The 25,425-nt window shown below is 39.8% G+C and overlaps 1 protein-coding gene across 3 annotated transcripts in view; it reads right to left on the bottom strand.

Moving 5' to 3' along the window:
- dscama (Down syndrome cell adhesion molecule a) overlaps positions 1-25,425 on the bottom strand; it is a 91,866-nt gene that overhangs the window by 28,292 nt on the left and 38,149 nt on the right. For all 3 annotated transcript variants that reach the window (XM_079651751.1, XM_079651749.1, XM_079651750.1), the window contains exons 4-11: positions 16,079-16,225; positions 15,157-15,435; positions 11,251-11,526; positions 10,488-10,784; positions 9,034-9,309; positions 7,333-7,611; positions 7,056-7,175; positions 5,602-5,781 (exon numbers count right to left, since the gene is read on the bottom strand). In XM_079651751.1, the coding sequence (XP_079507877.1) occupies positions 5,602-5,781; positions 7,056-7,175; positions 7,333-7,611; positions 9,034-9,309; positions 10,488-10,784; positions 11,251-11,526; positions 15,157-15,435; positions 16,079-16,225 (1,854 nt within the window). The remainder of the gene's footprint in view (positions 1-5,601; positions 5,782-7,055; positions 7,176-7,332; positions 7,612-9,033; positions 9,310-10,487; positions 10,785-11,250; positions 11,527-15,156; positions 15,436-16,078; positions 16,226-25,425) is intronic.

Raw genomic sequence — 25,425 nt, 5'->3', positions numbered from 1 at the left:
GGGAACCCGGTCATACGCCTTTTCAAAGTCTACAAAACACATGTAGACTGGATAAGCGTACTCCCAGGCCCCCTCCAGGATCCTTACGAGAGTAAAAAGCTGATCCGTTGTTCCACGACCAGGACGGAATCCGCATTGTTCCTCCTCAATCTGAGGTTCGACAATCGGCCTGACCCTCCTTTCGAGTACCTTAGAGTAAACTTTCCCAGGGAGGCTGAGTCTCTAATCAGGGCTCTATAAATAAAGAACTACGGCAGATGTGTAATATTTAATGCAGCAGAACCGTGTATTGCAATGCCGTTATGTGATGACTTCCAAAGAGAAAAGCAAGCACACTCGGATTAAAGTATTATTATAAAAAAAATGTAAATGTTTTCGGATTTCATATCGCATAAACACCATATCCCAACGTGCATTGCGGCTAAAACATCCAATCACCTAGCTTCAACCATAGCTGAGGATCTTGGGTAATCAGTTCAGTGGGTGTATATCGAAATGTCCCGGAAATGTCTGTTTCCGGTGACTTTATTTTGAAATTCAGGTCCTGACGGATGGCAAAAAAGCCTGAGATTATAGAATTAAACAAATAAATAAAAACAAGGATAATTGTGTGTTATTGTTGAGTAAATAACAGTGTGTTATTTAAAAAAGAATAACAAATTAGAAGTAAAAAAGTCCGACATTATACGATTGAAAATAAAAACAATAATCGTGACTCAATATTGAGTAAGAAAATGTTTTCATTAACCACACAGCTTCCGGTCTTCCAAGACCCGACCGGACAAAAAGACGAGGTGCAGGCACGAAACACACTACCAATAGAAATACATTGCTTTTAAAATTGTTATGTGTGACACAAAAAAAAGGGAAAATCCTGTTGGTGAACACGAATCAATAGATTACATGTTGTGACTATAACACGAAATGCCGTGAGACTGGGTTGGGATGTTAGCATCACAAGGGCTCCCTGGACAAAAAGTATTGAGGTTTTGCCTTGGATCTCGGAATATTACAGAAAATAAGATATGTGGCAAACACACATTCATATTGCGCATACATTCAAATGCAAGAAGCAACAAGCTAACGTGAGGCTATAAACGTAATACATGACGGTCAGGGTTAGGTCACCAAGGCTAAACTAAAGGCAGCTAATGTTAAGCGTGATGTTTAATATTCTCATTTACTTAGCAACAGCTGTTTTTAAAACACATTGAAGCTTTGGACATTCACCAGTGGGGTATTATTAACTGACATATTTTTATCAAAACATAAACATCTCTTAGGCTTGTGTTAACAACAGACCTTAGTTCATGCGTTCAACGTAATTAAAAAAATTACTTCAAGACATTGGAACTAAAAGTGCTAAAAAAAAGACTAATTACCTGCACCTCTCTCCAAATAACTTTAATAAAATCCATAATAATATGATATAGATAATAGAAACAAAAGAGTGCTGAAAAATATTTAATACAAATCCCCTCGGGGCTTTTCTCTCCAGATGATAGCACTGGGCACTGACCCTGGTTTAAGGGGGCCACAAAGGCCAGACAAGAGAAGACGAGCAGAGATATGTGTAGCTCCCTGCCCTGGAGGCACATTGTAAGTGGGCTGGGGAAGAGACTGTGTGGATGAGGGGGGGGGGGGGGGGGGGGGTGACTGGTTCACTGGCTGTCTGCAATGTACTGAAATAATTCCCTTAGCTGCACAATTTGCTTGGAAAGGGAGCAATGCACGATGCAGAATGGGCAGTGTGTCTTTGCACAGGTGTGGGGGGGGGGGGGAGGGGGATGGAAGCAGATGAGTAAACTAGATGAAAGAAATGGAGATGAGAGGTATGGGGGCCTTATGGCAGTCTGAAGGACACAGGCTGCTCAGTGACCACAGGAACATTTACCTCTTCTCTTCAGTGAAGCCTCATTAAGCGCTCTGCCCTCATCACTGTCTGCCAACATTATGATGTCTAATAGGCTTGATTGGTCTTAATTGGCCCTGATAAACATTGAGTGGCTGTTGACTGAATCTGATAGCATCCGCTGTGGATTGGTAATGAATTGACTGAATTGCATCTTTTTTTAGAGGCAAGGATGTCTGAATGGAAATCTTAAATAAATAATTTGTATCCCCGTGAACTGTGCAGTTTGACTGTTTATAAAGCAAAATGTAATAAAAGCATTTTGTTAATGATTTGATTTTTGTTTTACAGGAAACAGCACATATGCTATACATTTTAATAAAACAAGCATCATTCAATTAAAGTAGTGATCATTACTTGCAAAGAGCGTAATATGGAACCATTCCTCTTATTCCGACATATAAACATTTTCAAACAGGTCAAATCTGACCCAAGGACAACAGGAAGGTTAAGCCTGCACCTGCACCCAGTGTTATAACACAAGAGAAGTTATTTCTCTATATAAAACATGTGCATCTGTACACACATGAACAAGAACAACTCCCGGTATAGAGACTGCCATTTCTACTGGCTGTTAGAGCGGTGGCAGTGTTCCTACAGAATGATGCATGGTGTATTATGACGAGAGATTCGCCCATGCACACACTGAATGAAAGTGCCAAGCGAGGACATCACAATAGCCGCAATTCATTTCCCAGGGAGTCCAGCACAATGGAGTAGCAGAAGGGGATCTATCTAAAGCGCTGCATTACCCGCATGGCCCATTACTCCTTTGTAATGGCTGCATGTACCTGTGCCCTTACATTACGCCTTTGTATTAGCATGAGCAGTGCTTTGTGTGCGCGTGTTTGCTCACCTGCGTCACATGCATGACCTTATAGCATCTTCCCAGTGCACATGTGTACACTCTTCACCACAGAATTTCAGATTGAATGTATTGATTTACTGCTGTTTGTTTACTGATACATCAAGCCACACTGGGACATCCAATAATACACAGCGAGGATCATACTATCCATCACGTGAGTGCTTCAGCGTGCGTCAGCTTGTGTGCCTCCCTAATTGGCTGCTAAGCCTCTTAAGTAGCTGCCACTACTCAAGTGGTGTATGCTGGCCTGGAAAAACAACATAAAAACAGCACAGAGTCCGACATCAAAGGCACACACACACAATCATACACACACTCTGAAAACCGTCAGACATGAAAAGACAGATATCAATAATCTGTGTTTCTGTATTTCTTTTCTAGGATCAAATGTAAATCAGGGATCTGGTTAAAATACATACTTTTACAATTTTGTGAATTAAAAATAATATTTAAGGCCCGAGCGAATGACATATCGGAATCCTTCAAATTATTATTATTATAACGTACATGAAATGTAAAAGAGTTTTTGAGGGCCTAAACGAGCTAAAAAGCTGGATATCTTTGGCACTCTTTCAGGATTGGTTAGGGGTCTAGTTCTTGAGTGTGGGCAAAAAGTCTCTATAACACCCCCTGGAAAGTTGCTAAAAGGCAGTGGTTTCACCTACAAGTCTGAAACTGGGTAGATATACACTGACAAAACTGAACGTCGACTTTGATTAGATGTATTGTGTCCAGAGATTTCACATAACTGCATCAGTTTAGTTGAAAACAATTAAATGTAATATTATTACTTACAACTAAACTAATACAGTTATATGACATATGTTGACATGACACATTTAATAAAAGTCAACGTTTCAGTTTTTTCAGAGTATGTAGCATGGTGAGATGCACTAAAAAGGTTCTTGGCTAAGGCACTAAAGTCTTTGCACTGTAAATCACACTTGAATGACTTGAGGGCCGACTGTATTGTGAGTTGCTGCCTCTGTGTTTCTGCACACGTCTGTTGTCAGGTCTGTAGTGTGAGGAGCATGCTAGGCTGCAGTCAGACAGGAGGGGTCATGAAGGAGTGGCTGTGACTGGCAGACATTGAGACGCTCAGCGGGGGGGGCGCTGCTCTGGCTTGATAAGAGCCACAGTGGCATAAGCCTCATCTAGCAGCGCCTGATCAAAATGAGCCCCCAGCCGGGAGGCCACACTCACACAGGCAAATCCTCCATCACATGCACACGCTCATACTCACATATACATTATGTGTGTCACTGCAGCAGTATGTAGACTGTCAAACCTATGCTTTTAGGATCTCTCTCTTTGGGATGCTATGGACATTTAAATCATGTATTAGATGCTCATGGTTTATTAATTGCTCTTTCAAACTGTGTTCTTCTTGGAAAATAGACAAAGACATTTGGAAGAAAGCAAACATGAAAATGAACAAGCAACTCTGCAAAGAAAGTTGATTTATACATCATGTACTGTATATCCCAATAAAATTACAGTCATTTTTTTGCTTGTTTTTATCTGTAGGTGGTTCAAATGTATGTAATAAATGTATGTGTGAGCTAAAATCATTTAGAAATATCAGTGGTTATCAAAACATGGCAAATATACATTTATTAAGAACAAATGGAAGTACATAGACCTACATATTGTAAGCTGAGTAACACAATAAAAAAGAGAAGTCATCAGATATACTGTATGGGGGGGAACAGACATGGATAACCCATTCTTCCTTCCACCCCCTTCTCCTCCACCCCTCCACCCTCTTTTCCACATGGCAGCTACTGTCTGCATGCAGAATTCAGGGCTTAATGGAGGGGAGCTAAGTCCTTGGCCACACAGCGGATAAATGCTGTACTTTCTCTAAGAGATGCAGTGGCTGTGTTTGTTGCTTTTGTGGGATTCATTCAGGCAGAAAGCACAGAGCAAACACCGTGACGGAATCTAGCTGGTGGCCTGCCTGTCACAGCTGCCTCAGCTCCCCTCCCCTGACCTCTCTGCTCGAGTGTAACTATTCACTTTAACGGGACCAGCAGCACTGTACATGATCAGCCAGAGCCTCCAAAAGGACAGTGATGAAAGCAGGCATGACTAATAAACATTTTTGGAAAGCCGACTATAAGAATACACTACACACGTAACCAGGGTTTGGAGGTTACTTTAAAAATACATTCTCTTTCCATTACTAATTACCTGTTAAAAAAACATAACCTAATTTAAGTATCACAAGATAAACAGTTTTTGTTTTTGTCTAAATTATAAAGTGTCTGCCTTCTGCTTAAAAAAAAGAATGAAAGTAACAAAAATGGCATAGTTTATGAAGCATTTATCATTTAATGCTTCTTCAAATTAGAAGATTAGTTAATCCTTGAATAATGACACTATATTAACAGTTTGAAGGCACTGCTTGCACTGAACTGTATTTGTTCCTATTCCTCCTTTAAACACAAACTGATGGCAACATTTCAACCAGGTGAAACATTATTTGCACTAGAGATGATGAACTGGAACATTAGATATGGTCTCACTTGAGACTCGTTTCACTTGAAACTTGTGAGGTATTGTAATGTATGCGTATTTACCACGTAAGTTATTGTACACTTTTTTTAAATGTATTGTAACATTGTAATCCTGATAGTAATCTAATTTGAAATTGTACCAGTTATCTGATTATGTGTTTTTTGGTGTTCTGATTATGTAACCCGTTACTCTTCGAGCCTGTACATAACCCCAAATAAAAAGCGTAATGCAGACGTCACTTTAGAAGCAAGTTTTAAATTGGCATTCTAGGTTTTAAGATGTGTTTTCCCATGAGACTTACTTTTGACATTGAGATACATGGACTTGCTGACATCAGCTCCAACGTCGTTGCTGACTCTACACAGGTAGAAGCCGCTGTCTTCTTCCAGAACATGCTTGATGAACAGAGAGCCGTTGACCAGCACTTCAATGCGAAAGCCTGAGTTCAGGGCAATAGATCTGAACTGAGGGACCCCGGCGCCTGTGAAGAGCGGACAGAGGGATCAGGATTAGAACAAAAACAGGAAAACATGCAAGGCCGACACAAGTTGTTATTCTTCTTCCTTATCACAATCACTTAAATTTAAACCCTTCTACAATATGTTTGCACTCGAAGGGGGATGCATCAGTGTCTTTGACCTTTCAGATATGCCAACACACATAAAATAGATAAAATAAGCATTGGGGAAAATACTTTGTGAGGGTTTATTGAAGAACAGCAATGATATCATGCATCTGCTGAAGAAGTTCCAATGTTATCCATCAAATCCTCCGTCAATGCTACTCAAATAACCATAAAAGACAAATATTTTAATTGAAATACGTCTTGCTGACAAACTTGTAATCTTTATATGTACGGTATATTTGATTACAATGTATTCATTAGTGGAGATTCTTTTTGGTTGGTTGAGGGGGGGTAACTGATGTCAGGCTGTATTTAGACACAGTGGTGCTATGAGCTAAATGCTTATGTAAGCATACTAAAATGCATACATGCTGATGGTAGCTAAGCAGGTATCATCTTGGATGCTATATTTTTTTTTAGCATTTTAGCATGCCAAAAAGATGTATTAGCAGTTAGCACAAAAAAAGACTGATAGGATGGTTATATGTTTATTCGTTTTTCATAATTAACTAAAGCATGGAACAACTTGAAATTTTGACATAGTGATTGTGCCAGATAAAACAACTGGATAAAAATATATCCTGTGGATAACATTAATATTTGTTTCAATCAAAAATGTGAACATCATGATCGCACTAGAGGAAAAGTCAGGGTCACCAAAGTCATCAAAGTTCAGATACAGATTAAAGTTGCACACATAATCAGTAAGCAATGTCATAATTGACCAAATTTGAAGCAATGGATATTCATTCTTTTAAAACACTTCCTTTTTGTTGAAAGAAAACCCTGTTATTGTGTTCAGTCAGGATGGGATCATGTAAATCTAGGGGGTATATAATCTTCCTACTTCTAGAGGAATTAAAGATTCTTCCCATAACTGCTGAGTTTGTTTTTCTTATTTCACAGTGCTTGTTTGGACTAGGTTTTATTATGCATTCAACCTCAAGGCTGTGGGCATTATATTTGTCATGTTAGCATTAAAAAAAAATCTTAACATACAATTCAGCTTGGTTTTCAAAAGGTAAATCCAGGTAAACTTAAAAAAACGGTTAAACACGTTCACCAAACCCTGAGTGAAAAGTTGTGTGTTACTGCAGTATTTAATGTGTGTGTGTATGCTATGGGTTTACCTTTCGAGTATTCCCATTGGATGGTAGGAACAGGATATCCTTCAGCAGAGCAGTTTAGGATCACTGCTTTTCCATAGATGCCATCCTGGTCCTTAGGTTGCACCACAAATTTGGGAGGAACTGCAAGACAAGAAGCCATTATATTACTCCCATTCATCTGGACACCAAATATCTGTGTCTATGTCTACTGATCAAAAACAGCTGAATTTGAAAGCAATTTCTTAGGGTCTTTCCATTTCTTCGTATCACAACTTTCTGTTGACTGCCCCCTCCTTACCTCGGACAATGAGCTGGCTCTGGTGCTCTACGGCGGCGGCCTGGTTGCGTGCAATGCAGGTGTAGTTCCCATTGTGCATCAGTGTAAGGTTGGAGACTCGCAGGGAGCTGGTGAAGTCTATGTTGTCTATGGTGACACCCAGGCTGGCCGGGATTGGCCGACCATCCTTCTGCCAGGTGATGAAGACGGGCTGGTCGCCGGACATGACCACGCAAGGGATGAAGACTCGCTGGCCGATAGAAAACCGAGGGAACTCAAATGGGTGGATGGTAGGTGGAACTGGGGAGGAGACATTCAAAGTTATTTTCACCTCAGACCTGTGGGTAATACATGCCTTTGATTAAGGTCAAACAAAAGCAAATGCTTTTTGGGGTAGCAGCTTGAGAATCAAAGGTCGCCTGTTCAAGACCCAGAATAGACTAACTACAGAGTGTGGACTGGCACTTGGAAAGGTATCAGTTCGCCTCGTGGGCACTGCAGCGGTGTACTTAAGCAAGGCACTGGCCCCCCATACAGCTAACTGGGAGCTGTATAGTAGCCAAACACTGCTCCTAATACTAGGATTTTAAATGCAAAGACTAAAGGAGTGTGTGCGGTGCTGTGTAACTGTGTGACGATTAAAAGAGGAATTTATTCAAATCCTCCATTTCCATTTGTATACATGCATTATTCCCTCCTTATCACCTCTCTCCCATCAAACGTAATTACCTATTGCCACGTATAGCGGCTGAATTCTCACTCAAACAACATTCATATTACACTCTCTCACTTTCTTTTGCTCTCTGGGGACACTGTAGCGATCATGAGAACCAGATGCTTTGGAAAATTTAAATGATTTAAAATAAAATTGGAATAAGCTGCACTTCAGCGCTTATTTAATTCACAACAAAATAGGCATAATAGGCTCGTGGGGATTCCCTCTCGGCAGCAATGGAATGCTAAGCAGCCGAGAGGCAAATTAGCCGAGGCGGAATGGCGGCATGGCTTTGCCTACGCTGTGTGATTTCTCCCTCGCACACTTGTTAGCACTTGTTAGCACTGCCGGTGAGAAAAACGGAAGGGGGGTTGCCCATCCGACATTTCAAATTATGCAGCGTCATTGAAGAAAGAAAGCCATCTGAGGTTATCATCATACGGCTCAGCTCAGCGCCACTGCATATTCAGATGAGCCCCAGATAAGCTGCTGGGAGGATGGAGACGCTGCTTTGCTGTCAGAGATGTCTCTGCCTATCTGTGTTTTCTGTGACAGGGAAAGATAGACGCTAAGGTGATGCTTTAATGTATCTTTAAATGTGATACATTTAAGCATGCACGCCCGCTGGTCAGTGTGGAGACTGATGAAGTGTTCGCATCCACCAACCAACAGATCAATGATGAAGTACCCAGGAATGAACTCTAGGAATCCCTTGGTATGATACAGTGTGTGTGTACATCTCAAATAAATGGATGTTTACTTGACAGACAGCTCATATTCATGATGGAGTACCAATGATTACAAAAAACTACATTTAGTTACCTTAATCTTATGCTTGCATCCTATATATACACTGACAAAACTGAAACGTTTTAATTAAATGTATTATGTCAAAAATAATTCACATATTTGATTAAAGTCAGTGTTTCAGTTTTTTCAGTGCTGGCTTACGATCCCATGTTGAGTCATGAACTATGAGTGGAGACAGGTCGGATGGAGGTTCATACCTTTCACAGTAACATAGACGCTCTGGTGTGTGGAGAGCTGCGGCTGCACCAGCACGTTGCAGGTGTATTCTCCTTCATCCACATCCTTCTGCACATCAAACAGCTTCAGGGTGCCGTTATTCTCAAAGGCCCGCTGCCGGTGGTTGTAGGGCAGCAGATTGGAGTCCTTGTACCATTTGATGGAGTAGTACGGGTAGCCAATGACACGGCAGTGGATGTACATGTCCCGCCCAGCGATGGCAGTGAGGTTTTTCATTGATCTGATGCTGGCAGGCCCTTGAAGGACACATTGGAGAGACAACTCTCTTAAAACGATTTTTAGGCGGGGGGGGTGGTATAAAAGATAGCTGTGCTGTATTGTGTATGCTTTTAAGACACCACAAAAAAAAAATTCTTAATCATGCCTTGCTTCATTCTGATTGACCAATTATTGCAGGAATGTACTTGCAATAACACAAAGGAACGTAAATCGTACATTAATCATAACCACCGTACCCTTTCTGCTCTGTTTTTCTCCATGTTCTTTTTTATGCAGAACCAGGGACTCGTGTACCCTTCTATTCTATCCTGTAGTGATTATTACCTTGCGCTCCAACCTCTTTGGTTCTGGCTGTAATTGCCTATGACAAGCATTAGAGTGGAATGTTCCCTTTCTCCACTCATGAAGCTATTATCAAAACCATTACTCATGTTGCCAGCTTTCGCACACACTTCTGAAAAACCAACAGAATACCCAATAGGCTTCCATAGCTCAGTGTCTATCAGGAAGATGGACGATTAGGCTTCTCTTTAAAGCACTATAGAAGACAGTTTAACTAGGCTCCGTAGTGTACTTTTTATGCACAAGCATATCCTGGGTTGCTACTCTCTTTAGCACGATTAAGGAGCCAACGATGTGAGAAGCAGTCATTACACTTTCTCTGCAATGGCACCTGTGCAGATTTATCTTCATTGCTTCACTGCATTCGGCATCCGTAGACCCTCGCTTAAGGCCTACAGGATCACCTTATTAGCCTTACAACATGCAAGAATGAACACAATCAAATTAAACCTATAAATGTACATAATGTAGCCTTGCCCCTCTGCAACAGAGAAATACAAGTAGTCTTGCAACCAGCACAGAACGCTGCCCAGTATTTCCACTACATGACAAAACAGCCAAACAGCTAGGCTAACAGTAAATCACCCTAAAGTCCTCCCAATATGAAGCTTTCAGCAGTAGTCGGGCTTTGTAAACATTAATGCTCATGCCATTGACTGATGGTTAATTGTATTCCTAGCCATGATGCTACAATAACAGGTTTCTAAAGGAATAACCTACTCAGACGTTCTTTTAACCTCGACAATTCCAGGCACTCTAAAGGTAGCCGATCAAAAAGGTACAACAACAGAATGAATCAGGACATGTTGATGTGTATGTGATGGTGTGTTGGAAGAGTTGATCTGACAAGCACCTCTTACGTTTATTCGCGCCTGGTAGGAAACGGTCCCGGCCGAGTTGTTGCAGATGCAGCGATACACCCCTCCGTCTGGCACCTGGGTCTGGCTGATGTTCAGGTGGCTGACCGCATGGCCCTCGGTGTTGCTGTAGTGGGAGATGCGGTGGCGGCTGTCCCGTATCACAGGTTCGTCATCCAGAGTCCACGAGACCCGGGGCTCCGGCGTGCCCTTCACCGTGCACGACAGTGACACAAACTCATTGATGTTGTAGACCTTCTCGCTGAATGAAGCCAGGATCTTGGGGGTACCATCTGGGAGGGGGAGGAAGATACAAAATGTTTATGTCATTACTCTTCAATAATTATTGTCATTGATGATCTATTCAGAATCCAGACTGATTTGCTTTTCAATTGCAATAGATTCATGTCTTCTGTATTAAAAGCAGTATCAGTGTAAAGTAGATTAATACAGCTCCTTTCTCTAGCTCCACAACATCATTGATTATCAATATTCTCCTTACATTGGGGTGTTCATGGGAGGCAGAAATTGTAGCAGCCTAGCTTGTGCAACAGTTTGTGAGCCCCTATCAGAAAATGTACTGCATCACCAAATAGCACATACATAGGTTTGATTGGAACATGAACACACTGACAGTTTGTATTTACTTTTGCAAACACAATACTGGTACTCACAACAGAAAGAGATTATACACACAAAGTACTGTATAATATCTCCTGCAACCAACACCTCTCCAGTAAGATCACTGTGAATTCTCACCTTCCAGGATGACTTGAACAAAGTCCTGGGCGGACATCTTGGCGTGTCTGGCGAAACACTGATAGGCTCCTCCATCGCTCTTGGCCATACCAGCCATGACCAGATTCTCCCTGTTTTGGCCCGTCATGCGAACGCTGTTGCTGGGGTAGATGAGCTCTCCGTTGCGGTACCAGGATAAATGGTACTCCTCTGAGCCAGTTACGCTGCAGGACAGTGACACCTGGCTACCAACGCTGCCCTTCACCTTTCGCGGGCTCACCACAACCTTCAGCTTTTCTGTAGATCAGAGAGAACCGTTGATGTTTTTAACAGATTATTTGAATATTTGGACCTATGTGTGTGTCTGTAGTTTTATCAAGGCATCATGATTGTTTTGCCAGTGAAGGTTTAAAAGGCTACTGCTGTGTCTCAATGTGGACACTTCCCTTAGAACACTAAATGTCGTACACTGTGAACATTTGCAACCCAGTCTCATGGCATTTCGTGTTATAGTCACAAAATTGAATCTATTGATTCGTGTTCACCAACACGATTATCCCCTTTTTTTCGTGTCACACAGAACGATTTTAAAAGCAATGTATTTCTACTGGTAATGTGTTTCGTGCCTGCAGCACGTCTTTTTCTCCGGTCGGGTCGTGGAAGACCGGAAGCTGTGTGGTTCATAAAAACATGTTCTTATTCAATATCAAGCCACAATTATTGCTTTTATTTTAAATCGTATAATTTTGGACTTTTGTTTCCGTCTGTGAGGAAAATAAATGGGGAGCCTCAGAACACTGAAATCTGTATTTTTAAATCTTTTTTTCCTTCTAATTTGTTATTCTTTTCAAAATAACACACTGTTATTTACTCACCAATAACACACAATTAATCTTGCTTTTATTTATTGGTTTGATTCCATAATCTCGGGCTTTTTTGGCGTCCTTCAGGAACTGAATTTCCAAATAAAAATAACCGGAAACAGACGTAAGCCTCTAGGAGTTTAGGATGGTCGAAGACACTACACTACCCATAATCCCCAGCTATCGTTTAGGACTACAGTCCCCATGATTAATCTTCAAGCTCTGGGATTGGATGTTGGAGTGGCAGTGCGCCAAGGTTACGCCGAGCGTCAAACAACCGTTTGAAATTGAACGAAACCACGCCAGACTATCCAAAACTGGAATCGAACGCGCCCCCCCAGAACTACACATGCTGGCTATTGTGTTTCGCAAAATGTTCTATGGGACGTCTCTACTGAACGTTTTCGTTTTTCCCACAATTAGAAGTTGCCAGTATTAAACACATTGGTGTGTACAAATTTAAAACATATAATTAATAAATGGGTGAAACTCGCCTGTGTCCATAATGCGCAGCATTAATATATACCCACATGACAGCTCATTGTTACTTTTTAATTCTACTCCACTACAATTCAGAGGTTAACCTGGGATTTTTACTCCACTACACTTATTTGAGTTACTTTGCAGATTCTGATTAATGATGTGAAATATAAACAACCCTTAAATCAGACTTTAGTTACACCTGAGTAAAATTCAGGTAAGGTGATTGTCAAGTGCCAACAATCAGGAGAGATATTTGATAGTTGGTGCTTTAGAAGACTAAACATGTATCTGCAATTGACATGAATGGAAACGAGTAATAAAGTATATTCATTACTCGTTATTCTCTACTAATAGTTAATTAAAGACTGTATATTATCGCTATTTTGCACATCCCTTTCAAGATTTCAAGATTTTCAAAGGTTTATTGACATATCATAATACACAACTACGGTGTATGCAATGAATGAAAATCTTGGGTCACAGGTTCCTCAACAGCGCATTAAAAGACATCCACCAATATGTGTGTACCTCCACCATTAAACTGTCGTATTCTGCACATTTCTTATACTATCTACATACATAAGAGTATAATTATGTATAATATCAGTTAAAATAAGTGCTTCAACATAGTTAACATTGCAGGAAAGCAATATATTAGACGTTAAGTACTTTGTCAGGCTTAATATTTATCTTTAGATAGATACCCCCAAAGTGTTTTTCTTATTTAAAAGAAGACCTTAATCTAAAGTATTATTTAATGTTTAAATAAAGGTTAATTCGTTCTTCTGTTTTGCACCTCCTCCTATTAATATATTTGTACATCTTGCACTAAACTGTTTTATTGAGATCACTTACAGTATCTTCTTGATTTTTTATATTCTATACTTCTATCACAGACCTTCTACTTTCCCCCTATGAAAGTATGTACTCTTAATATTTTGTTAATCAAATATAACACATAAAAACAATAATTATATAACATGCTTTAACGCACAAGGTACACACAGCCATAATAAGTTTGTATTATTAGTGTAGGACACTTGTGTATGTACAACATCTGAAGATGTGTGGTTTTATTCATGCTTTCACATAATTTTACAGCATATTGCTATACTATTTCAGACTCAGTATTTACATTCTTATATTCAAAGAAAATCAGTAATATCTTTAAAAACTACAATTCCTTTTATATCAGCTGTGCACAGTTATGGTGTAAAATATAATCTATTAATTAGATCAAATGTAAAAGTCAGCCGAATTAGTGTTGATACTGCAGGGAGACGTATTGTGTGAAGAGAAATTGAAGATGTTGTTTAATTTTTGATATATTTATGATCCACATCAAGTATTCAGTTTCGGCGGCATTTCTTCCAGTTTCTCCAAAGGTCTTCTCATCAGGGCTCTATAAATAAAGAACTACGGCAGATCTGTAATATGTAATGCAGCCGAACCGTGTATTACAATGCCATTATGTGATGACTGTCAAAGAGAAAAGCAAGAACACTCGGAATTAAGTATTATTTTATTATTTTAAAATGTTTTTCCGATTTCATATCATATAAACACCAAATCCCAGCATGCATTGCGGCTAAAACATCCAATCAGCGAGCTTAAAACATAGCGTAGGGTAATCGCTCGAAATGCCTCGGTCTGTTTCCGGTTATTTTTATTTTGAAATTCAGTTCCTGACGGACGCCAAAAAAGCCTGAGATTATGGAATAAAACCAATAAATAAAAGCAAGGATAATTGTGTGTTATTGGTGAGTAAATAACAGTGTGTTATTTTGAAAAAAATAACAAATTAGAAGGAAAAAAAGATTCAAAAAATACAGATTTCAGTATTCTGAGGCTCTGAGCCCCATTTATTTTCCTCATAGACGGCAACAAAAGTCCGGAATTATACGATTTAAAATAAAAGCAATAATTGTGGCTTGATATTGAGTAAGAACATGTTTTTATGAACCACACAGCTTCCGGTCTTCCACGACCCGACCGGAGAAAAAAAGACGTGCTGCAGGCACGAAACACATTACCAGTAGAAATACATTGCTTTTAAAATTGTTCTGTGTGACATGAAAAAAAGGGGATAATCGTGTTGGTGAACACAAATCAATAGATTCAATTTCGTGACTATAACACAAAATGCCATGAGACTGGGTTGACACTTGCCCACACTGCCGCTGTGCCCTCAGAGGAAGGGACGATAGCCACTGTTAGCTAGCTAGCTAGCAAAGTAGTAGTTTGAAAAACAGTGATTTATTTTCAGCAACAGTGTTGTGGTTTATTAGATATTGAAAAAAAACATTTGTATAACCTTTATTTGTACAGACTAAACGCAGCGGGTTGCTCTAAGATAGCAATCGTGTGAGAAGTGTCCAGCGTTCCCTAATCAACGTATTGACTGTTATGAGTGCACCATTTGGGTACTTACAGTTCAATGAATTTTGCCATACTTGGCATTGGGATGCAATTAGGAACTCAAAAACAGCCCATGTAATTAAAGAAATACGCTATTTGAGACACAACATGTGTTGAAAATCAACCCAATCAATGAATTACCACCAGCCCATGGGGCACTGACCTATAACCAGCAGCATGCCAGCCACCTCAGCGTTTCCATATCCATTCCACACTTCACACACATAAGTCCCTGTGTCGCCGGGCTGGGCTCTCTCTATCAGCAGGCCTGTCACACTCTGTCTGAAGCGAGGGTCTGGCTCCAGCGGCCGGTTGTCCTTTAGCCAGCGGTATTTGGGTGCGGGGTGACCGGAGGCCTTGCAGGGCAACTCCACTCGATGAGAGCCCATGACCTCACGACGCTCGAAGCTGTCCAGGATGTGGGGCGCTGAGTTGGTGGGGTCTGCATGAGCGAATTAGGGTACAGTAAGAGATTTTTGTTATTTTTGTCTCAACACTCAAAACAAATAAACCACATTCTGATACATATCGAATAACAGGGAGATTCATGTTTTATCTGGATTAACTCCATCATGCAACTTAATATATTTTCTGTTGAGACCCAATGTGCCCTTCGGACTGTTTTAAACCTAGTCCAAGAGGACCTCATGTTTTCACTGGTTTAGTAGAACCCCTCGTAACAAGTCAACTCTTAAAGTGTAAAGTATTTCCCTTTGTATGGGTTTGAGGTAAGGCAAAAGATGTTCTGTCCTGGAGCCATCCTTACAAACTCTGATGGCCTTTATCACATGTCATCTCCTCTTTAATTCATGTATGTTTGCTGTCACTCTCCATTCAATCACATATTCCAGATTTTCTTTACATTCAAAGATGTATTTTTCCAATTGGTCTGCTGTCACTCTGTCCTTCCAACCAGAATCAACATTTAAATCAAAATCTAAATAAAATCGGATCATCTAATACTGAACACATTATTGGCTTTTTACAGTAAAACAGATTAGATCCAAAAAGAACAATTTGAAAGAGCTACAGAATGTGATGCTAATGCACAATTTTAACAATGCATATAATTGTGTTTGAGTTACCTGAGACAATGAGGCGGGCACTATTGCTCTGTCGAGTCTCTCCTGTGTACCGATGGCGTGTCATACACCTGTAGTTGTACAGCCCGTCTTCCATTTGCACATCCAGGATATACAGGGCTCCCGTGGATGTGATGAGAAACCGTGACACTGGAAAATAAAACATCATTCAACATTACTGATGAACAATGCAATTTAAAACAGCTACCCATGAACATGGCTACTACCTATGGGCCAACCAGAGTCCAGATATTTCACCTTTATTTGACCTCCAAGCTATGTATGGTCAATCAGAATAGTGTTGAACAGTGTTGAGCTTCTAGAGTCTGTACAACACAGTCCATCTGAGAGCGAACACAGCCTGCAGACTGAACGCTCGACTGCAGGATCTGTCACCTGTCCTCATGTAATGACTCCCCACTCAGCTTGCTGTACATTGTATTCTTAAGTAAGAGCAGTAAGTGCTTCAAGGATGTTGTTTATGGTTCTGTTTTTACAAATGGCACTTTCTAAACAAATAGTTACAGTAAATAGATTACAGAAAACAGTAAATAAATTGGTTCTTAATGTAGAAAATACAAAGTGTATGGCATCTGATTCCAAAAGCTGCACAAATGTTACACTGGACGATAAAAATAATTAGATATTCACGTAACAGATGCAAGGCTATTAGTGACTGTTGATAAGAAAATGTCTTAGATCAAATGGTGGTAAAAATGGGCTGCTATAAAACACTATACATCATGTCTGCAAAGGTTTTTTTCATCAATAAAAGCATTGAATCATACAGTTGTATCAGGAATAATGATTTGGCTTGGTTAAGCGTAAACAAACAATACATATTATTCTCTAGTATGCCCCATTACAAATATCACTATACCTCAAAGAACTGCTGTGCAGACAGACATCAATATTCTATTCATGGAATTCATTACCAAGTGTGTTTGATTCCTAAATATGGTAATTGATAATAAAAGGAATAGAGTAGAAAATTCAAAAAAATATTGTTATATCTTGTGATATAAAGGAAAAGAGCTATCTATGATGTAGTAGATACTTTGCTATGTTATTTATTCATTTTTAAATGTCACATTGTGAGCAGGAGTGTTAAGGATGTGTAATATTAAAAATACAAATGATGAGAGAGATTGCGGATCTATATATACACATTAGCAGTACTGACACAGGAACAAGATAGTGGATCATATATCGTTTTTTAACAATGAATGTTGGGACCTCACAACAAATCAATACAATCCTGAAAATGTCTGAAAAACTGCAAGTGAGACATGAAACAAACAAAAAAGAATAAGTTGCCTCCAGATTTCATCACAGGAGACAATCAACATCTTATAACCAATAACATTCTACAGTCCTCCTGTGTGTATTCAGTCTCATGCACTCGAATACCTTAAATACAGATACAGAAAATCCAGTTTTGAAGTCTCTTAGCAAATATTTGCAAGTCAAGTGAGTAACGCAGCTCTGTGGTTGTAGTCACCAAACATCTGCTGCAGCCCATTTGGCGCGGCGCAGCTCTGAGGCTCTGTGACAAGGCTGTGTGTTGTGCAGCAGTGTAACACAGCTCGTTATCATGTAGCTCATCGCTCTGCTCTCTCTCCCTCGCGCTCTCTGAGGGATCACAGAGCGCTTTGATAAGCCATGGCTGCGCAGGTCGGTTGTGCTCATATAATGCTAATGTTATGCTAATGTGTGTGAACGCATAGAAGTGGAGGGAGGCAGTCCGTTTTTATGAGGAGTGATGTGTGTGCTGTAGCCGGTGGCTGCCGGGGTATTTCCTGTCAGCGATGATGGAGAAGCCAATCTGGGAAGGGGATCAAGTGGGGCCGCCATATGCTCGGGGATTAAGGCAATATTGGTAGAGATATCATAATGCAGACTTTATGGGGTGTTGAATTACTCTCATTTTGTCTTGTCATGACAGTTTAACGCAGATGAAGGCTGCTGGTACCAGCCTGTGCACAGGTTGCTGGTACCAGCCTGGGAACAGTGCATGCTAGACAAATGGAAGGAGGTGCAATTTATGATCATTGTATTACATGCAACAATCAATCATCCATTACTGCAAACATCATCAACATTTCTTTTGGTTTCTCAAGAAAATCTCTGGAAAACTGATTGGCCACTTCGAGATTCTTACATTCGCAGACAATGGATGGAGTGGCGACTTCCAACATGTTTACAGACGACAGTAATGGTGCAGTGAGAAAGGGGAAATAAGAGGACAGAGAGGAGTGGGAGGAGAAACTGAGAAGTAGAGGAAAAACACAGGGAAGAACAAGAGGTAGTACACACTCTTATTTTGACTAGTGCAATATCCAAATTGCAGTAAAGGTAATATGTAAAAATATAATTTTGACTTAAGTATTGTGGGGCTGCAGAGATGTTCTGGCTGCTTACAATATGACTTTTTGTATTTAAGTGTACATTTCAGACCATGCCTTCACTTCATCTACTGTCAGTTGTATCCTCTTCCCTTCGTCGGCCCGCCCAGCTGCTTTGGCATCGATGAAGTCACAAACACAAGACCCTTTCATTGGATCCCTACTCAATAGCTTCAATTATTTCCCATATACGCCACACTAAACCTCCAAGAAGACTCTTTGTTCATTCAAATTTTACTTTACTCTTCCCTCAAACATAACTTGTTTGTGAGACTTAATTAGAACAGTAAGTAAAGACTGAATCATATCCATACAATGACATCGTTAATATTTGCAGTTTGCTTCTGGTGTAGGGGTAATGTTACTGGAATCACTGGCTAATGCGGCTAGGACTAAAAGGAAATAATTCCCGATCAGGTTTTATTAGTATAATGTGTAGGAGAGAGAGAGACAGAGAGAGGGAGAATAAAGGATCAAGAGAGAATAGCGCCTCTGGGATACATCCACTCTCTGTCATCTAAAATGACTTACAAATTAGCTTACAGCTATGCGCTCCCAGTGAAGAAAAAAAGACTTTCATATGCAAAGTCAGATCAGAGCTAAGCAGAGCAATCAAAAGAAAATCTGTTAGTATAACAGATCTGAAGCCAGTCCCTCTGTCTTTGCTCCTAACACTCTATGCTGTCAGTACTGCATATGAGATGTGGTGAAGATATTGTAAGAAGCTACTGACTAAAAACTGACTTGAGTAAATCTGTTTACATATTAGCAGATCTGCATGCAGTGCAATCCTCTAAGTGTTTCATTGTTTACAGTACAGTATATCTATAAACTCCTTGTGTCACCTGAGCTCAGACTGCTATTTTCTCTTTGTCTCAGTCATGGTATTATTTAGATGTCAGTGCTGCATTTGTCATAGTTGATGACAGCATATTTATAGACTGACTGGAAACTCAGAGGGGCCTTCTGCCACAGTAGTATATCAGTTGGAATCCTAATAAAAGGATAGGAAATTCTTTCTTTCTATGGGTGATTACACATTTGAGCGGTAAACTATGACATGAGGAGTTCCTCAAGGCTACATCCTGGGGCCCTTTTATCTTTAACATCTACACGCTTCCGCTGGCTCAGATTATGGAAAACAACAACACTAGGGGACTATGTTTCAATAAAAGCACTGAGTAAGTCAAATGAATGACTTCCACATACTAGTGTTGGTTTATAAAGCAATGAATGTTTTAGGGCTAAAATACTTTTCTGATCTTCTACTCCATTATGAACCAACCAGAACGTTCAGGAAGTCTGGAACAGGTCTGCTTTCTGTCTCAACAGTCAAAACTAAACATGGAGAAGCATTAGTGACTGATTTGACATGTATTTAAATGTCATCTTAATGCATTTAATATTTGTTGTAAAGCACTTTGAATTGCCTTTTTTATAAATAAAGTTGCCTTGCCTTTGAACTTTCAATGCTCTGACCTATCAACACCAACAGTCTGGACGCCCCTTGCAGGAAACCCGTGGAGTCAGCTAAACAATGCAGATAAATTGCTTCCTCATCACTCTGCTGGCAGTGCACTCCCTCCCCCTGTGTAACTGTCTTAGAGTGTATTAGTGAGGGGAGTGTGGTCCGTGGAGACAGTACAGTGTCCCCGTAACCTTGGCTACTCAAAGTCATACAGCATGAAAAATAATAGGGTTGCTGCTCATACAGTCGCAGCATCAATCTCTAACTACGATTCACTAAAACAATTATCTTGAGGTGGTAAATTAATAGAAAAACATAGGGTGCGGTAATACTTCAAACATGTTCTTTTTGAAAATGTCTCTTGACAAGATATTTTAAGATGAACCCACCAATTAGCAGTGTAAGATGTAATTTGTGCTTGGAATTTATTTATAAATTAAAAAAAAATTTAAAAAATTGGGAGGATGTTGGTGTTGCATACTCAATAATCTGCATCAAAAGTAATGCAATTCTCTAATTTATTTACGTTTGCATCTGTAACATTCAAAGCAACAATATTTAACAATATGTGTCTCTTATTATGATAGACACACAACATGGAACTCCCTGATGATGAGTGTTTGGAAATTGTATTGATGTAACAGTTACACATTCATCAAATAGATTCTTGATTCACTGTCAAATTGAATTCACATTTAGTCAAATGGAAACTGCCGCCATAACACTGCCATATGCGGCGCCACATTGTTTCCCACTATGAAAATGTCACACAGTGACTGGCGCCAGAATGCAGAGTGGTGTGTGAGTAATAATGAGTGTATGATGAGCCCAGGAGGGCCTGTGTTGTAATTAGGCCCGCTCACAGTTATTGGCACACTGACTCCAGTTTGATCAGGCTGGGATAAGCATGTCTATGGAGCGGGGGATCCCACCAATTTAGAGACCCTCTAATAAAAACCATTTGTCATTCTTACAGGAGGCAACCTGACAGCTGCTGTGGTTGGCATGGCAACACAAAGACCTCTGTTGCTTACCAAGCAAGATTCCCGGAGTGTACTGTAAATGGTGGAGGGGAGGAAACACACAGGTATAATGTCCAGTAAAATGTTTCAACGCTTAAACACATGCAAAATAAATATATCAAAATAAAGTGAGAAAATAAAGCATTTTTCTTTTACTTTGATTTCAATTATCATTCACATAATAAATTGTGCTGAAAGGTGTACAATAGGATTTAACCTATTGTTCTATAGACTCTTCCTAGATGTTTATATTATACATACTTGTTTATCTACATGACCCATCCTTCATGGTTGTCCAGACACATTAATAAACAAATACCCAAACATTCCGGTATGATAAACCATTATCATCCATACAAAACAAATCATTGAAATGTTTCATTTTTGATTTATATATTGCTATTTGCGTCAGTAAACATGGCATTTATTGCATGTCTATCAGACCTGGAAAAGGGGTTCCTCCTTCTTATCATGTGAGCTATTTACTTTAAGCAACTGTAACAAAAACCTATTTCCTCTAGTATAACTTAAGTGTTCTGATTCTGATTTTACTCTGATCAATGTTTCTTTCTGTTTTCCTTGTCAAAGGTTTTTATTCTGGAATCATTCCTTGGGAATAAATTGCCTAAATCTTTCTCTGCCCTCCATAAAGACTTTGAAGTAAATTGGGCCCCAGTGAGTACACAAATACAGGAATACAAAATATACGCACACAAACCAAGCACCTCTCCTCCTTTCTCTTCACACCTGAGCTACAAACCTGAAGCAGTGCGGGTCTGCTCGCTGCGTAGTTGAGTCAGATAAAATGTCTGGAATTTTTATTACTGCTCCCAATCAGCGGCAGCATCCCTCTGCTCATTAACTAGACCCACGCTAGCCCGGGGCTAACAGCCTCATATGTCAACCACAGATAAAGATGTCATTTTCTGCTTGACTGAATAAACCGCTATTAAAACTAGATGCAAATGGACGTTGAACGATATTCAAATCAGGAGGCAACAGGGAAGCTTAAACCCTGAGGCGCTTGGCCTCGACGCTGCCCCACATTCCTCTGTCGTGTTAAAACGAAGAGCGATTTTAGATACTGTCAGAGTGATGTGGAAAATCACAGAGAGCCATGAAACAATACAAGAAGGGCATTAATAATCAGTAATGATTCATTATAGATCATTTAGATGGCATCATTTAAATGTCACAATCTTTAGCAGAATTGAAGTTTTATTCAGGTGCATTTGGCTTATCACCACTGGACACCAACAATGCCAACCTCATTTTCAAACTAACAATACAATACGATGCGACACGATGTGATGTGACACCATACGATAACATATAATACCAAACTATACCATATTATACCGTACTATACTATACCATACGAGATATGGTATGCAGTTCCACAAAAGCTACAATAAAGCATACTTCATAGTATACAATAAAAGACGTTAACTATAATACATGACTAATGTACATATACACAGTTACACAGTTATGAGAAAGATGCACTGTCAAAGGAGAGGTTATTGCACAACAACTTTACATCTATCCTTTAGTCTTCAGAACCGACCAATGCTGACATCACTCGAGATCAGATTTCACATTACTCCCTCTGGAAACACAGCCGGTTTTGTCCAGTGTTTTTATCTTAGCTCCCCAATCGGAACCACTACTCCTGCGTTCCTGAGGGCACACCTGCCTGTGTAGCCGGAGCGATGAAACTCTATCTCATCAAACTGAATCAAGCCATGAACAGTGTAATACTACACCAGCTATTCTCAACCAGCTGTGTAAGCACTTTACCACCAGACAGATGTTTGTCTGCTGAAAGCACAACTGAGGAGGGAAGTCTCCAGCACAACAGCTATCCAAGTGTGTGTGTTTCTATCAGTGGTGTGTGTGTAGATGCATGTGGAGCCTAATTAGCCAGAACTGGAGTCCAGCTATTAAAGCCCTGATGGCTGTGTGTTTACAATGCTATCATTGGCCTCTCTCTGGCTAACGCTAAATGAAGCAGTGTTGAGCCTCAGCTGTATACTCATGAATATTCATGGCTCTGTCTGTGAGAACCTGTGTGTGATGCACCGGCAGGCATAAAGGAAGCTATTACTATCTACTCAATCACAATCTGTCACTTTGTCTGGATGATCAGTCAGCCTGACAACAATTCCAGAAGAAATATGACCTAAGTAGTAGCTCATTTTACATCAACGTGTATTTTTTTTTCTAGCTCAATGATCCAAAATTGATATACATATCCGTTTAAGTCAAGTATTGTTCTCTAACTTTTTTATTGCTGAAGTGTTTCATGAAAATGCGAGCTAGATTGTACAAAACAATTGCAATTTGTATATGCTTATTTAGGTTTTCCAAGACAAAATAAATTGCATTTAGTTTGTTTTAGATATTCATATTTTATTATGTACCTTTAGATCTGATACTTTTACATTTGAAATATGCATATGGTAGTTTCCTCAGATGATATTCTGTTGCAGTCCTTCAGAGTTTCCTGAAGACAATCAAAGAGTGCATTGTGACATCTGCACTCTATTTAAACAATCACTTGTTCGTGCTACGAAGATTTAACAAATACAATTCTTTTTTGTGATAAACTATGTGAGCAACTGTAAGAAACAAGTGCTTTAAATCCACCACCATTTGTTGATCTCACTGAAACATTCCCAATGTTGTGACGAGTGACCAGCATGTAGCTGGGTTTGAGGGTTGCCAGACTATTGATATGCATCTTTATAAAAGTAGCTTTTACAAACCTGGCAACATTTAAAACTGACGCCACCCTGTGCCTTGTCACTGGTCATTCAAATGTCCCCAACATCTTCAGACATCCAGTCATTATCTGCAAACTCGTTCCCTATACAGAATACAGAATACCAAAAAGGAGGTTGTTCTTCATGGTGGGAGTCACAGTATATTTCAGTGCACACAGACCTCGTCAACTTCCTCCCACACTCTTCCTCTCCACCTTCATCTCTCTCCCTCCATCCCTCCCCTGCTCAGTGTGGCTCCTGAATATTTAATAAGCCTGAATTACTGAGATATTCATATTAGAAGAAGAAGAAGAAGAAGAAGAAGAAGAAGAAGAAGAAGAAGAAGAAGAAGAAGAAGAAGAAGAAGAAAAACAAGAAGAAGAATAACTCGTAAAAGATGTAGCATCAAATTGTACTCAAAGTAACACAACTAAAGTAAGTAATTGTGCAGCACTGCTTTTTTCAGAATAAAGTATATTATATCACTGACATAAATTCTAATTTATAATCCATTAATGCGATATTAACATTATAAATGTTTGTATAATTGTGATTTTTATAACACTTTAACATTATTTAGGTGAAGGCTTCACATTTCCCCATTGGGTTTTTGGTCTCTTTGAACTGCATATAATTTTGTATCTGTTGTGGTTTTTTTAACCCAATAAACAACATACATTAAAAATTGTTCATATGTTTTTGTACACATAAGTACCAATTTCATTGATAATGTATGTGGATTTCATAGAAAGGTACACATCTCAGTGTTGATGACATTCCCTTTGAGCGCTTGCTAAACGGTGATAACTGAGTGTAAAGAGTAACTCCCATAGTGCCGTTCCCTCGAGACTTCACGGAGCCAGGCTCCCGCTTATGGAAAAGGACTTAAATACAGTGCTCATCGGTGTTTCATGGTAATTTGCGGTGGCAAGTGGAGCAGGCGATGGCGCTGTGCGAGTAAAGCGGAGGGGGCAAGAGGAGGATTAGATAATCAAACAGTGTGCCACTTTAAATAATCTCTGGCTCCTCTGGGGGAGGTGAGACTTAAAGCCGGAGCCCTTCTGATTTAATTGTCTGATTTCCCCGTCATTACGGTTGAGGGTCTCAGTAATTCAGGCTTATTAAATATTCAGGAGCCACACTGAGCAGGGGAGGGATGGAGGGAGAAAGATGAAGGTGGAGAGGAAGAGTGTGGGAGGAAGTTGACGAGGTCTGTGTGCACTGAAATATACTTTGACCCCCACCACGAAGAACAACCTCCTTTTTGGTATTCTGTATTCTGTAAAGGGAACGAGTGTGCAGATAATGACTGGATGTCTGAAGATGTTGGGGACATTTGAATGACCAGTGACAAGGCACAGGGTGGCGTCAGTTTTAAATGTTGCCAGGTTTGTAAAAGCTACTTTTATAAAGATGTATATCAATAGTCTGGCAATCCTCAAACCCAGCTACATGCTGGTCACTCGTCACAACATTGGGAATGTTTCAGTGAGATCAACAAATGGTGGTGGATTTAAAGTATTTGTTTCTTACAGTTGCTCACATAGTTCATCACAAAAAAGAATTGTATTCGTTAAATCTTCGTAGCATGAACAAGTGATTGTTTAAATATAGTGCATATGTCACAATGCACTCTTTGATTGTCTTCAGGAAACTCTGAAGGACTGCACCAGAATCTCATCTGAGGAAA

The sequence above is a fragment of the Notothenia rossii genome, assembly GCF_949606895.1.
Source record: "Notothenia rossii genome assembly, chromosome: 9".
Taxonomy (NCBI): Eukaryota; Metazoa; Chordata; class Actinopteri; order Perciformes; family Nototheniidae; genus Notothenia; species Notothenia rossii.
The sequence above is the reverse complement of the archived record's forward strand: the minus strand, read 5'-3'. Positions and strand labels throughout refer to the sequence as shown.